Raw genomic sequence first — 16,092 nt, 5'->3', positions numbered from 1 at the left:
ACCGTAATTTTACAGGAGAGATAATCTTTAGAATAATTCACCATTTTCAACACAGAGCGAAAAAGCTCTCGGAGTATTAGAAAGCGGTAACAAGAACTAACGCAGGAGACCTAAGAGGCACGAGTTCGACCCCTGGATCCCTGGAGGAGGGCAGGGCAATCCACTCCAGTATTCTTGCCTGGAGAATCCCATGGACGAGGAGCCTGGTGAGCTGTGGTCCGTAGGGTCGCAAAGAGTCGGATACAACTGAAGAAATTTAGCACACACACACACAAGAACTAAAAATAAAATTGTGTAACACCTTTATCAAAAAAGCAAAGTAGAAAAAGAATCAAGCTCATCTTTTTCATCATACATTTTTTATCATACTTAACTGGAGCATTTAGTTCTGAGGTTATACACAGTATTATTTACAACTATCTCTAGACTGAGAAAACCAGAGAATTGTTAAATTTGAGAGAAGATTACAAAACCAGATAGCCATTTGTGAAACATAAAAACTGTGGGTTTGATCAAGTCTTTTGTCCATCTGTTCTCCTGAGTTACATCAAAGGCTAAAAAAAAATCATAAAATGAACCTGGTTGGTCCCACTCAGAATCTATCTGTCTGATGTTTCCTAGGAATCCTGCTGTTGCTCACCGTTCATACAGTTACCCATCAGATTCCTCACGCTCTCCCCCTGAAACTGCAGATGTGAAGCTCTCCCAGTGTTCTTAAACCTCTGGCAACACCATCCTTGCCTTCTCCTTTTATTGAGAAAACTGAAGCCATCAAAATTCGAAAATCTCAACTTTTCTTCAACTTATAATATCACTAATTACAGCTACTCCTCTTAACTGGTCTCCCAACTCACATTCTTTTATTGTCCACACATATTTTTGCATTTAAATTAATACATACTTTTAGTTTCCCGTAACAGGCAACAATTTCTAAAATAGCTGCATAATTTAAAAAAATGATAACTTGTGATAAATGTGGTCAGGGTTAAGACATGTCTGTGTGAACGCTTTTGGCGGTATAAATGCTCGTTTCTTCTGGTGTGGACAATGACATCAGATAAAATGTTTATTTAGAGCTCTACAAAACTCGGCAAACTTTCTAGGATAAAATTCTGAAGAACAGTCTTGGCGTTCTCTGTAGTTCCAGCCTGCTGATTCATCTGCTTCAGGCTCACTGGGAAGGGACAATCCCTCCTTCTCAACAACTGTAAGACAGCCCGGAGATCCAGCGGCCAGGCCCACCCAGCTCGAGGAGACGCGTTCCTGCTGGCGCTGCCTGCTGCACCAACCCATCCAGAGAGGAAGAGACGTTACAAAGCTCCTGATCATGGAAGAGGGAACGGCAGTTTTAACGAGGGAGACCGAGGTGAAGAATCAGAAAAGCTGACACTGATTTAATAATGCAGGACACAGGAGAGAATGGCAAAAATACTCCTAATGCAAATCTCACTAAACTCCTCTGGGGGAAAAAAAAACCCAACCAACCAAGATTCCTTAAATAAAATCCTCGAAGGCAGTGAAAATAGGAGGAATGATGTTAAAATCTGAATATACAAATTAGAAATAATTTAGAAATTAACTGCAGAAATGACCACTACAACCTAGGGCAAAAGAAGAAGGAACAGAAATTTTGAGTGACAAGTAAGACACCTGGAGGGCAGATCTAGAAGCTGTAACACAAGAAAAATGGGAGTTCCAGAAAGAACGAAAGGAAGAGGTGGATGAGAGATTTCTGCAGAGTCAAGCTATCCCTGATTTGTGAGGAAAAAGGAAAACACCCTCTGAATAGGGAAGAACTCGAGTATAACTCATTTACCTTCTCTAAAAAACTACCCGAGGAAGAATAGGAGATTGGAGTCCAATCAAAAGTGGTAAGAATGGATGCCCAAGGAAGTGAGAAGCCGTGAATCTAAAAGAGAGAAGGTATAGAGGCAGATACAACTCCATGAAGGTAACTTGGCTAAGGACTCCAATTCAAGTATTAGCAAGGAATATTGGAAACTGCAAAAAAATTTAAAAGCATATATATATATAAGGGAAAACTTGGATCTTACAATTCCCAATTGTAATAAAACAGGGGGAGGGGAAAGGGCAGCGAGGTACAAGAACAGCCTAAACCCTCTCCTATTTCTCTGTTTCCCGAAAGTTCTGAAAACAAACATCACGTTTAAAAATGAACAGAAAAGGATCATGTTGGAATCCAACGCACAGTTACTGTAAGCTGAGAGAGGAGGGGCAGAAGAACCCTACAGGCCATGACAGGAGCCAGAGAGACAAGCCCACCAAACACGTGAGACAGGCCCGACTCCCAAACGACGGGCGTGTGCAAAGCGGGGACGAGCACGCCGCGTGGACAGGGCCGGTGCTGACAGACCTCCCGGGATTTCAAGGAAAACAAAGAATCCAGATTTTCACGTGACTTTTTTTTTTTTAAAACACTGGCCACTAAGTCAAAAAAACATTTAAAGGGACTTCCCTGGTGGTCCAGGAGTTAAGAATCTGCCTTGCAATCCAAGGGATGCAGGTTCGATTCCTGGTCGGGGAACTAATCCCACATCCCACGGGGCAACTAAGCCTGAGTACTGCGACCTTGGGCCAGTGCGCTCTGGAACCTGCAGGCCGAGGCCAGAGGGTCCGTGCACCACAAGGACAGGCCCCATAGGAAACAGCGAAGACTCCCCATGCAGCAGCTAAGGCCCGAATCCGCCAGATACACAAGCGTTAGGAAAAACATTTAAGGCGCTGTGTGGAACCAAGCGTAACTTGGGGAGGCAGTACACAGTAACGGTGAGGAGCAGGGAGTGCTGGTTTCACACCTCGACTCTACCGCTTACTGGTCTTGCAACCTTGACCAAGTTACTTGACCAACCCCCCTCCATAAAACGAGTATTCAAGACCAGCTACTAGTCTAGTCACTGTCAGCACAGATTCAGTTCTCCACTACAAGCTGGTGAGTTCTGTTCTCTCATCTTACATCGAGTTTGATTCAGCTGGCTCATGTCGGTCAAAAATAATACATCTCAGCTTCCTATTCTGTCTCATGTAAGTGTGCTTCCTTTAAGAAAACAAAACAAAAAACCGATAGGCAAATAAGCAAGCATGTGCTTATTATCTTTCCAGTTATTCAATTAGAAAATTCATGTATGTGGGTGGAAATTGGTACAGCCACCATGGAAAACAGTATGGAGGTTTCTCAAAAAAACTAAAATAGAATCACCTTACAACCCAGAAATTCCACTCCTGGGTATATATCCAGAAACAAAAACACTAATTTGAAAAGATGTTTCTTTTCTGTTCTCTAGTCGCAGAGTCGTGTTTGACTCTTTTGCTACCCCATGGACAGTAGCTCGCCAGATTCCTCTGCTCATGGGATTCTTCAAGCAAGAATACTGGAGTGGGTTGCCACTTCCTTCTCCAGGGTATCTTCCTGACTCAGGGATCTAACCCACATCTCCTATATATTGACAGGTGGATTCTTTACTGCTAAGCTACCAGGGAAGCAATTTGAAAAGACACACACGCTCCAGTGTTCATAGCAGCATTATTTACAATTGCCGAGACACAGAAGCAATGTAAGTGTCCATCAACAGGTGAATGGATGAAGAAGATGTGCTACATATATACAAGAGAATACTTGTTGCTATTGTTCATGACTAAGTCGTGTGTGATTCTGCGACCCCATGGACTGCAACCCACCAGGCTCCCCTGTCCTCCCAGAATAGCATCCAGCCATAAAAAGAGAATGAAATCTTGCCATTTGCAGCAACATGAATGGACATGGAGGGTATTATTCTAAGTGAAATAGTCAGACAGAGAAAGACACACACTGTACAATGTCACATAAAAGAATCTAAAACATACAAGAAACTAGTGAATGTAACAAAAAAAAGCAGACTTGCAGATACAGAAAACCACCCACACAGTGGTTACCAGTGGGGAGGATGAGGCGGGAGGGGCGACGTGGGGGAAGGGATGGAGAGATATAAATTACTTTGTATAAAATAAATAAGCTATGAGGCTACGTTGTACAACACAGGGAATACAGACAGTATTTTATAAATGGAGTATAACCTTCAAACACTGAAAACCACTACACTGTACCTGCGCAACAGATAATATATACATCAGCTATTCTTCAATAAAAAACAATCTCCTCCACATACTGTAAAAAAATAAATAAAAGTCAGAAAAAATAAGAATAAAAAGCTTTTTTTCAAAGCAAGTATACTCCAATAAAAATTATTTTAAAAATGGGTTAGGGCAGCTTTTCTTCAAAAGTTCCTGTAACTTTACTAACAAAGTCAGACAGGTGATGATTACAACAAATAAAAAATTAGCTATGACAACAGTTTTACTGAACACTGACCTTGGAGATGGGCTACAGGAGTACTGTAGTCTACTTAGGGTGTTTCCAAAGGGCTGACTCTCAGCTGCACTGGGGCTGATCTGGATTCATATAAAGTTCACTCGAGGTTAAGAATATCAGTGCGTATGTCCTACCATGAGAGAGTCTGACCTGCCCTCTAGCCCAGAAGGGCAAAGCCAAGTGTTTTTAAAAGCTCCTGAGGTAATGCTGCTGTGTAGCCAGGCTTAGAAACCATTGGCACAGTTTAAAGTCCGGTATCCCCAAATCCTGGGTGTGAAGCCCTCCCACAATCTACAGCTTCTGTGCTTTGGGGCAACTTAGCCCCCCGTCTCCTTCTCTGAAAAATAACAACACCATTTCATTTGGTTGTTGTATCTAGCACATGGTAAGACTCAATAAATGATAATAGCTTATACATATCCTAGTTTCTAGTTAAAGAGTTGGACTTCCCTACTGGCTCAGTCGGTAAAGAATCTGCCTGCAATGCAGAAGACCCAGTTTCGATCCTTGGGTCGGGAAGATCCCCTGGAGGAGGAAACGGCAACCCATTCCAGTATTCTTGCTTGCAGAATCCCATGGACAGAGAAGCCTGGCGGGCTACAGACCACGGGTTTGCAAAGAGTTGAACATGACTGAGTGACTAACACTTCCCTAGTTTCTACAGTCTTCTGCCCATTCTGAATATAAAAGAAAACCTCTTCAGGGTTTCTTGTGCTTATGGGGAAAAAAGAACATAATTATAGCCAGATCCAAAAGATAAACAATATTTCATTGGTCACTAAGCTTATAATAATTACATGATCCATTCCTAATACAAAAAAGTAATAAAGTAACCAAAAATCTTCCTGGAATTTGGAGTAATATGCATGGTTATACATAGTCAAAGTCAGCTAATTTTTTTTGTACATTACATTAAAATATAGTTTTTCATTTTAAGTTTCATAAGGTAGAACAAAAACAGAGGAGCATAAAATAACTGTATCACAGTCTAGAGCTTAGACATTTTATAGGTGTTCACAAATTAAATGCACAGAACCCAGAGAGTTATATAAGCGAGAGTTACATAACACAAAGAATGAACTTTATAGTAAACATCAGCTAGGACACCAGGGGACCCCAGGACAGACTGAGATCACTGTATTACAAATGCATGCTATAACCGCACTGGAGAATGTGAAGAGAAAGGTGCTCACCTAACTGTAGAAAACTACATTCCATCTACATGCTCTGAGGCTAAAGACACAGAGAACTGTGCGTACAGTTAAACACTACTCTAGTTGGTAAATCTAGTCCTTGGAGGGGTCCTGGTTAGCAATTCTAAGACTACCTTAATGTCAACTAGGCTTGCACAAACATAATAAATCCACTGCAGTAATGGGAGCCAGGCTTCTCACTGCAAGAGAAGTTACAATAAGGCACGGGCAGAAGCAGTGGAGCCGGATCAGCACCTGAGACTTCAGTACGAACTCATGTTCACTTTTAACAGATAGGCAGAAAGACACATATGGAAGTAACTACAGATCTGTGTGTGTATACATGGATTAGAAGATAGATCTATATTTTTTAACTCGATCACTGACAGCGCCTAGAAGCAATGATACCCCAGTAGTAATGAACACATCTGGGGCCCAGGGCTCCGTTCCTAAATACCATTCTCCAATAAAAGGAACAAGAGCTCCTTAGAGAAAAGGCTGATTTCAGGACTGGAACAGGGAAAATACAAGATGATGCCAAAAATCAAGAAACTGCTCAAAAGCAAAACCACACACACAAAAAGGACGAGCAAGTATGACAAGGATACAGAAGCCGCTTGAAGGAGCTCCAATGGCCAAAGCAGGAACAACCTGAGCAAGACAGTAAGCAGCAATACCACTGAACTACAACCCGAAGTAGAAAACCAAGATTTATGCATCCATACTGAGGTAAATACATAATTGAAAAGACGGGACAGGAGAGGCAAACCTGCTTTACAGAAGAGTTCCAAGTATACACACCCATACTCCCCACTCCTGGAGGCGGAGCTCAATTCCCGTCCCCTTGAGTGTGGCTTGCACTTAGTGACCTACTTCCAAAGAAGCGTGGAGAGGGAAAACTGGTCACTTGTGGAAGAACCTGCAGACCCACGTGAACCGAGCAGTCAAGGTCGACATCAGCACGAGGGCACTTCACCTTTGTGATGCTCATACAGAAGCCCGTTACGCACAGAAGCTCATCCAGTCTAATCGTGAGAAAACATCAGACAGACCCAAATTCGAGAGTATCCTACAAGCCATCCAGGTCATGAAAAATAAGGAACGTCGAGAAACTGCCACAGATCAGAAGAGACTAAGAGGACCCATTGACTAAATGCGATGGGGTGGCCTTGACTGGATCCTGGAACAAGCAAGGGACATTAGCAGAAGAACAAAAACACGAATAATGTCTGTAACTTAGTTAACGGCATTTTGCGCCAATGTTAGTATATTAATTTTGAGAAGTGGACCAGAGTTGATGACGATGTCAGTATCAGAGGAAACTGGATGAAGAGCATATGAAAATTGTGTACTATCTTTGTAAGTTCCCTAAAAATCTGAAAGTATTCATGATTACAAGTGCACTAAAAAAAAAAAAATGCAATTGCATGTGGGTAGTTTTGAAATGAAGGATCAATCTTTTATATATGTTTACATAGTCTCTTGTTTTACTCTTTAAGCTAAAACTGAATTATAAACAACATAACAAAACCTACAGCTGGAGTAGCTGTAGGAAAGGCTACCTAGGAACTACTGGACTGAGACGATTCCTATTAATTTTTAAGGAAAGCTGGGACAGATACTCTACAAGCAGCATCTGATGGAGAAGGAGCAGAAATCGGAGGCTAAAAAATCTCTACCGTGAAAGGACAGCAGCACACACTGCTATGAAGCGGCCATCAGGACGTGTATTCCTAAGACTCGAGATCAACCACACTTAGATTAGAGCAGCTTCCACTGCAGCAGAGAAGGGGAATTAAGTAGGACTGCGATCCTGGGATGGGCTAAATATCAAGAAAAAAGGAAAACCAGGACACAAACGCGTAAGCATGAGAAAGAACCAGGTTCATCTCTAGGTCCACAAGCAAAGTGGGGGGGGCGGGGACGTTTTCTCTCATTTTTGACTCTGACGTTATGTTGTCCTTGCTGCCAGGAATAAAATTTTAGCTGCCCTTGTTAGTTCAGTTACTTAGATTTTCCTAAGTTTTATTTGAAGGCCTGAAGCTCATTTACGGCACTTTCTCTGAATAATTATTTTCGAGATTGAAACAACTGTCTTAAAAACTGAACTTCAGAAATGAACTCATTTGTTAACCAGAGACTGCATATGTAATTAGAAACATGTCCTGAGAAAATGAATTTATGGAACTGGGGAGCTACAGGGGCTTCCCAGGTGGCTCAGCAATAAAGAATCTGTCTGACAATGCAGGAGATTCAAGAGATGCAGGTTCAATCTCTGGGTGGGGAAGGGCTCCTGGAGTAGGAAATGGCAACCCACTCCAGTATTCTTGCCTGGGAAATCCCGTGGACAGAGGGGCCTGGTGGGCTACAGTCCCTGGGATCACCAAAGAGTTAGACAGGACTGAGCAACTGAGCCTCAACAGCACAACAGGGAGCTGCAACGTTACTTGATCTTTAACAAACCATTAAGGCTATTTATGATATCCGTTTTATTAAAACAATTTGCAAATAGATTTTTTAGTATCACTAGTTACATTTTTTAAACTTAAGGATACTGAAGTATGTTTCTTTTTAGGGAAAGCTGTTTTATAAATAAAGCATGTTTACAAGCCAATGAGAATTAAATATTAGATGCTATGTACAAACACAAGTTGCAAATAACTTAATCATGAGAAATAAAAATACAGTCATATACGAGAACAATCAAATATCATAATTCTTCTTTTCTACAGAATCCTTCAGCTGTATTCATCACTATTATCACATAAGCCATAGAAACCGTGCAGAGCAGAAGACACGTACTGGGCGCGGTCTGCAGTGCCAGTCAGGCAAGACGTTTCTAACAATTAGAATGAAAACAAAACTGTCCTCAAACCTAAAAGGTTATCCATTGCTTAAAACGTATGCCCTTAAAAATGTACGATTATTTGAAAGAGATTAAAAGCTAAAATTAAAAAATGCTTACTCCTTGGAAGGAAAGTTATGACCAACCTAGACAGCATATTAAAAAGCAGAGACATTACTCTGCCAACAAAGGCCTGTCTAGTCAAGGCTATGGTTTTTCCAGTGGTCATGTATGGATGTAAGAGTTGGACTGTGAAGAAAGCTGAGCACCAAAGAATTGATGCTTTTGAACTGTGGTGTTGGAGAAGACTCTTGAGAGTCCCTTGGACTGCAAGGACATCCAACCAGTCCATCCTGAAGGAGATCAGTCCTGGGTGTTCATTGGAAGGAATGATGTTGAAGCTGAAACTCCAGTACTTTGGCCACTTGATGTGAAGAGCTGACTCATTTGAAAAGACTCTGATGCTGGGAAAGATTGAGGGCAGAAGGAGAAGGGGACGACAGAGGATGAGATGGTTAGATGGCATCACCAACTCAATGGACATGAGTTTGGGTAAACTCCGCGAGTTGGTGATGGACAGGGAGGCCTGGCGTGCTGAGATTCATGGGGTCGCAAAGAGTGGGACACGACTGAGCAACTGAACTGAACTGAACTGAAAAGCTAAAAATACACTTAAAAAGTAAAAATATAGACTTGTCTAGCCCCTACTACCGTACAGTCAGCTTCAAGAGGGAAAAATGTTAACAAAACTTCTAAAAAACAATAGTTTATATTTAATTTCTATAGCATTTTACTATTTACACAAATATCTTTTTAAGCCTCACAACAACCCTGTGAGGTAGGAAAGTATTATTATATCCATTTTACAGACGTGAAGACTTGGGATCAGGAAGATTAAGTCATTTACAAAGTTGTGTAGCGAGAAAGCGTTGCATCAAGAAATGGAATCCAGTTATTTGATTTTAAAACTGTGGCTCTTTCCCAGACATACTTAGTAAAAAAAACTAAAACAAACCCAGAAGGGGAGTGTACATATTCATATATATACATAAATGTACACTTCCTTTATGGAAATTATGTCCCTGAAATAGGAATAAAAATAAAGTTTTACTTTCCCATTGAGTTCATTATCATTTTGGAGACTTATCTTTTATCAGTTTGGATTAATCTCCAACACAGAATTTTAGCTCTTGGTTATTTCCTCTTTCATTATTTGACAAACACAACATTTTATAAACCAAAATTTAAAACAAGAGGTGTTTCTGTACTTCATTTCTTTTTGAAAAGCAAACGATCCCAAATAATTCTAATAAACATCTTTAATTCATACACTTTGATTTTGTATGTATCTCTTTTCTGTAATAAAGATAACCTTTTCATTCAGTTAAGTCTCAACTGGTCACACCAAAGGCATACAACTTAGAATTCAAAACTATGAGCTACCCACTACTGTCTTTTTTCAATAAGTGTTCTAACAGAAAATGCACTCATTCACAATCTTTTTCTTGTTCCAACGCATCTAAGTGATGCAAACCTGTGCCAGAAGCAGCAGGGATTCAATGCCACAGAGGTTCCAGGGCAGGGAGGAAGACAGTCTGCGGGCGGGAACGCAAAGCAGTTTTAAGAAGCCCCAACACGCCGTTCTGAGCCCCCCACCATGAACCCTTCTCTCCTATGAGCGCTAATGAATCCAAGGGGAGGTAATAATGCCAGGACTTTTTCACTGATACCACTTCAAAAATAGTGCTTCATGAAAAAAAGATTAATCGGGTTTCCCTGGTGGCTCAGTGGCGAGGAAATTGCTTGCCAACGCAGAAGACACAGGTTTCATCCATGGCCTGGGAAGATCGCACAGGCTGCAGGGCGACTAACCCCGTGTGCCACAGGTACTAAGCCTGTGCTCCAGAGCCTGGGGCCACAACTAGCTGAGCCAACGTGCTGCAGCTGCCGAAGCCCGTGGGCCCCGGAGTCTGCGCTCTGCAACAGGAGGAGCCACCGCGATGAGAAACCCGCTCACCACACTAGAGAGGACCTTACTTGACGTAACTAAAGAAAAGCCCACAGAGCCAAAAAAAAAAAACAAAACACCAAACAAATTAATCAACCCCATCCCACAGGTGTCCTTGCTGGAACTGAACTCCAGCCGAAAACCCAAACCAAGATAAGCTGCTCACTAGTTGAAGCATATGCCAAATCTTTATTATGGATCTAGTTTTGCTCTACTGACTTTGAAACTTCTACTATAATAAATTATTATTATAAAACAGTTATTCATGGACTAAACGGGAAAAACATCATTTGCCCTAATAAAAAGATATACATAAAAAGTCATTCACAGAGTCAAAATACTGCTCAAAGAAAATTCATTTTTGAGATTTCTAGTCAAAATAATCCCTGGAGAAGGAAATGGCAACCCACTCCAGTATTCTTGCCCGGGAAATCCCATGGACGGAGGAGTCTGACAGACTACAGTCCATGGGGTGGCAAAGAGTCGGACACAACTGAGCGACTTCACTTAATCAAAATAATACTCAAAGTAAACTAACCTCTTACAGCTACAAAATTGATTCATTCCGCAAACATCTTGCTATATTATGTGACTGCCTGAGCCCTTCTCCTAAGGGCTCATAATCTGGCCATCAGATTAAAACTTAGAATTTTGCAAATTGGAGTTCTCTTCCGATACGTCCCATCTTAACGAATAAAGAATATCTTCTGTTTTATCATCTCTGACTCCAAAGCAAGCCAGATGGTGTAATTAAGCTTTTTAAAAAAGTAGATACACACACACACACACACATATATATATGTATATAGGTGTTAAAATTCAGAATCACAGCCTAACTCTGGTAATTAGGGATCTCAAAGAGCTGGGTGCTTTTGCTTTTAGCCAGACGAACATGCAAACTGACCACAAAAGAAGAATTCCTTATACTCTTTCACTCTCGAGAACAATATCCAACAATATACCCTCTGCTAGTTTTGCCACTTTTTAACTGTAAAGAATTTCTAAGATATCAAGCTAATAAAACCAAATCTGTACCATTTTCAAGCCACTTCCTCTGGAGACATTTTCCTCTCTCAAAAATCTTCACATGCCAAAACATATTTGATAATACTTTCAATAAACTTCTACCATCTATGCTGACCATCTATGCTTAAGCTTACCCAACAGCGTATACTGTTTCCCTATGACCATTCTTAGCCTTCTCTATAATTCATCTCTCTTTATAATCCAGTGATCAAAATGGGACATGCGACTCAAAAGAAGTAAGCTATTGCAAAGAATAGACAAGGAACTACATCTGTGACCTCGGATGCCATACTCATTTAAAAATATTTCAACATCATGTTGACTTCTTTACTGACTCATATTCAGCCTGTGGTCACCCATGATTGTGGCTTTCTTCCCTCTTTATTTATACCTAGTCTGTCCTTCTCCATCCTATATTTAAATCGTTGAATTTTTTTTTCCCCTCCACACACTTAATTTCACCCAATTTCATACAGTTTTCATAGATCCATTTTCCGATTTATCACAATACTTTATAGAAATGTTTATGTCTGCAGTTTATAATAACTACCGTTTTATGCCTTAAAAATATCAAGACTGTGAACACAATACTGTAAATCCACTATACTTCAATTAACAACAACAAAAAATCTAGGCTATGAAAGTACATATGTAATACAACATACACTGTAATTTACAAGTAACAGCAGAACAAAGGCTAAGCTCACTGCCTTCTGGAAACCTACCTCCACTGGACCGTCGCTCTTAACTAGTGCTATACGTGCCCGCTGCAAGGAACCGTCCATCAGCTTGTGAAGCCTTAGAATCAACTTCCTTAAGCCCATCTGCTTCAGCGCTTTGTCTACAAAGGGTCTGTAGATAGAGGTCAGACAGTGTCCACTAACGCCTGCCTCGGCGCTCCAGTCTGGGGCTCCCCAGCCGACAGACTCGTCCTCCGACTCCAGCCTCTCGAGCTTCTTCGGGACACAGTCCGGGGGCGACTGGACGTGGCGGCTGTGGTCGGCGGGCGGCCTGGGCTCCGGTGCCCTCGGGCCGCAGCTCTGCTCTTCCTCACTCTCCTCCGTGCTGCTGTCCAGCTCCTTCAGCTCTCCTTCTGTGTCCTCCGCCTCATCCTCGGGCTCGTTGCCCCTGGATGATCGCGGGGAGGGGATTTCAAACACCGGCCAGCCAATGTCTGATAAATTCTTGATGCCCAACACGGTGCCCATAATCCTTAATTTCTGATTTAAGTCCTTTGTGATGTTTAACCACAAACAGAGCGCCTGCACCCTGTCCTGGAAGTCCTTTGCAGCATACTTCTCATAATCCTTTTGAAGAGCCTGCATCGATGGATAAAGTGCCTCTATGTACTCCAGCAGCTCCATTATCCGTTTGACCTGCTCGAAGGACACCCTCTGGCGTTGGAGGTGCTCGTGATAGGTTGAGTAACCCGCAGGCTGCGTCCCGTGAGGGGCTCCGAACTGCCCTTCTACTGAAGTACCGTTAAGACTAGCTCCGTTTCTAACGAAGGCGAAGCTCCCATAGTTAACTTTGAAGGTAAGGATTTCGTTGATAATGTCTGGGATGGCCTGGCGGGCTGTGTATAAAAAGAGGTCCTGGTCGTTAATGGTCCGGCCGGCGTGCCAGGCTTGCAGCTCTAACCAGATCAGCTCGTTAGATCGGTTAAACCAGAACGCGGATGTGCTTTCCTGGCCTCTTTGCTCCCTGTCCTTCTTCTTTGAGACTGAGGTAAGCTTTAGCAGAAGTCGGAGAGTTTCAAAAAATTTTAAGCGATCTGCCGGACAGTCAGTCCTGGAAGTCTGGCGGGCGGTTCTGGCTATCGGCATGGGCACAGAGACCGGAAGCTTAGCATTGCTGCAGCCGAGACTGAGGTAAGGCTTATTGAGATCCACATCCGGGATGGACTTTTTGGGCAGAGAGCCCCCAACTGAGTCCAGCATGAACGAGCACTGCACATTCTTCTTATGATCCCGCTCCGTGGACCTGAGAGCCGCTCGGATCTTTTTCTCCTGCTTATAGCTGTATTCTTCCACGTTCTCCACAGTTTTTCCAGTGTCTCTGTGTGGAGGTTGGTTTGATGCATTCATTTTTTCTATTAAAAAAAGAAGAAGAACATTAACGTTACTCTAAAAGATCGCGCTCTTCTCAATATTTTCAGTAAGACTGATATCCACATGTATTTATAGGTGCAGGCTGCCACTGGAGAAAATAATCATACCATGTGCTGAAAATTAAGAGACTACAACACACAAAGCATTTCTCTGTAAACTTTTAAAAAGGTTTTAACCCATTTTTCCTGTTACATAATACTTGCTATATTCTCTAATGTCCTCCACCACTAACCTAAAAGCAGCTGTTTACTTGTCTACTACAAAGTGCAGTCATCCAGGTAAACCAAACCTTCATGAGTTATCACCTTGGACTTAAGAGCGGAGAAACAGCACGGCAGACCCGAGAGCACCCAGCTGAGAGAACACATCCGTCTCTTGCCTTGGCGACGAACCGAAGCATCACCTTAGAGCAAATCGGTTAAGTTTTCTGGGTTACTCCTGTCATTTGTAAAATCAAGCAGATGGAGGAAGAACCCTTAAGGCACCTTAAGATTATTCTCATGAAACACTGAAAGACACGTAAGCAAAAATGCTTACCTTAATTTCTGTTCCTTGATTTCTTCTTTGCCACAAACAAGTGAGCAGTAACATTTCTTAATTTAACATTAAGGAAACTGAAGACATACAGCCTAATTTAGTAAAATTTGCCTAGTCTATTATACTGACACGTAAAAATCATTCAGAAGTAATGCAAAAAAAGCAAACATCACAATTCTCCTTCAAAGAACTGTGAATAGTTCTATTAACTGAGTTCCCAAGCTTTGAAACAAACACACGTCTTCTTTCCTGTTGGGCATCTCTGACCCTCTGAACCATCTCTACCTCACAGAAACCCCTGCACTCTCTCATCTTCTAGACGCAGCAGTCTCAGGGCTGTCTTCTGCTCCTGAAGTCACCCCTTTCCAAAGTCCCTCCTGGGACCTCAGCTCGCTCCACGAAAAGTGCGTGTTTCTCCAAGTCCTCCTGAGTCTCTCCTGCCTCATCTGCCTTCTCCCTGGGTGACCTTCATGTGCCCTTCACACACTGATGACGCCCAAGCCTACAGCACCACCCCCATGTACCCTCTACTCTCAAGGTACAGTTTGTCTCCTTGAATCTAGGACACACATTTTGTATTTCAACTGCTTTGAAATTAGAATATGCTTTATAATTAATGGTAACATAAACAACTTTTAGGAAAATATTCACTAATATATTTCATTTACATTTTCCTTTATATACATATGCACAAAAGTAATAAATGGCTTTTAAAAACTTATATCTAAATATCAGAAAGTATAAAAGAGTTCTTTAGATAAATAATTAAAAATTCTAAGTGTAAGAATATACTGTGAATCAACTATAAGCATTTTGTCTTACTATATAATAGCACAGTATGTCTTTAGATTTTATGAAATAGGGTGTATTTATATGATTACAGACTAACATACCCAAAATCAATTTACCGACTAATATACCCAGACTAATATAACTTTGTTAAAGTTAATTTAACAAAGAAAATTTGTTCAAAATCAATATATCTCCACATCAATTTAATTTAGTTTTAAAGTAAGGATTTTTCAAACAAGTATTTCTAAAAGCACTTCCAATTTGACTCACTTATATTCAATTTATTTTATAATCCATCAAAAAGGATTTTATCTGTCTATAAGATTTGCTATATTTTAACATAAAACTATTATTACTATATTTTAAATTAGCAATACTTTTAAACAATGGAAATTTTATCTTATTTTAATCTACTTTACTCTACATGTCTTAAAACTTTTTATACACTCCATTCAAGAAATTTCTTCACTCAGAATGGCTACCACCAAAAACAACACAAATAACCAACGTCGGCAAGGTCGTGGAGAAAAAGGGATCCTCGCACACTGCCAGTGGGAATCTGAGCTCGTGCAGTCACTGCAGACCTTTTCTCAAAAAACCAAAATCAGAACTGCCGCTCGGCTCAGTAATTCCACAGGAGTATAGACGTTCTTCTAATCCATGATTTAAGGATTCTAAGGGAGACAAAGAGTTAACTGGGAGTTGCTGCTGTTTAATCGCCAAGTCCTCTGTCGATGAGATTCCCCATGTAAAAATCCTGGAGCAGCTTGCCATTTCCTTCTCCAAGGGACCTTCCCAACCCAGGGATTGAACCCATGGCTCCTGCACTGCAGGTGGGTTTACCACTGAGCCACCCGGCAGTGCAATAATCTAACAACACAGAAGGCTGCATTATGCACTTTAAGCCCAAATCTGTGCTAAACTTACCACAGAGCTAACAATCAACGCGTGAAAATACCAAGAGATGAAGCTTCTCAGCCTTGATCTTTATTCTAACAATTAAAAGGACTTAAGAAGAGAAATGCTATAATCCCACTTTTCTGTAAATACAGAATCAAATTTTAGCAAGCCCAGAGACCTAAGTTTTGCAGATCATATACACATCTTGTGAAGCCTATCTTATAGCATACAAATGGCATATTAAACATTTTTTTTTTAATTTTGTACTTACAAAAAGCAATGAATGGTTCAGTATTTGGATCTACAATGTGTAT

General features: G+C 41.3%; 1 protein-coding gene across 4 annotated transcripts in view; it reads right to left on the bottom strand.

Annotated features, from left to right (window-relative positions):
- MAP3K4 (mitogen-activated protein kinase kinase kinase 4) overlaps positions 1-16,092 on the bottom strand; it is a 105,126-nt gene that overhangs the window by 45,980 nt on the left and 43,054 nt on the right. For all 4 annotated transcript variants that reach the window (XM_002690377.7, XM_059889979.1, XM_005211105.5 and 1 more), the window contains exon 3: positions 12,164-13,530. In XM_002690377.7, the coding sequence (XP_002690423.4) occupies positions 12,164-13,530 (1,367 nt within the window). The remainder of the gene's footprint in view (positions 1-12,163; positions 13,531-16,092) is intronic.

Source organism: Bos taurus, chromosome 9, assembly GCF_002263795.3.
Source record: "Bos taurus isolate L1 Dominette 01449 registration number 42190680 breed Hereford chromosome 9, ARS-UCD2.0, whole genome shotgun sequence".
Classification (NCBI taxonomy): Eukaryota; Metazoa; Chordata; class Mammalia; order Artiodactyla; family Bovidae; genus Bos; species Bos taurus.
Note: the sequence above shows the minus strand (reverse complement) of the source record. Positions and strands in the feature narration are given on the sequence as shown.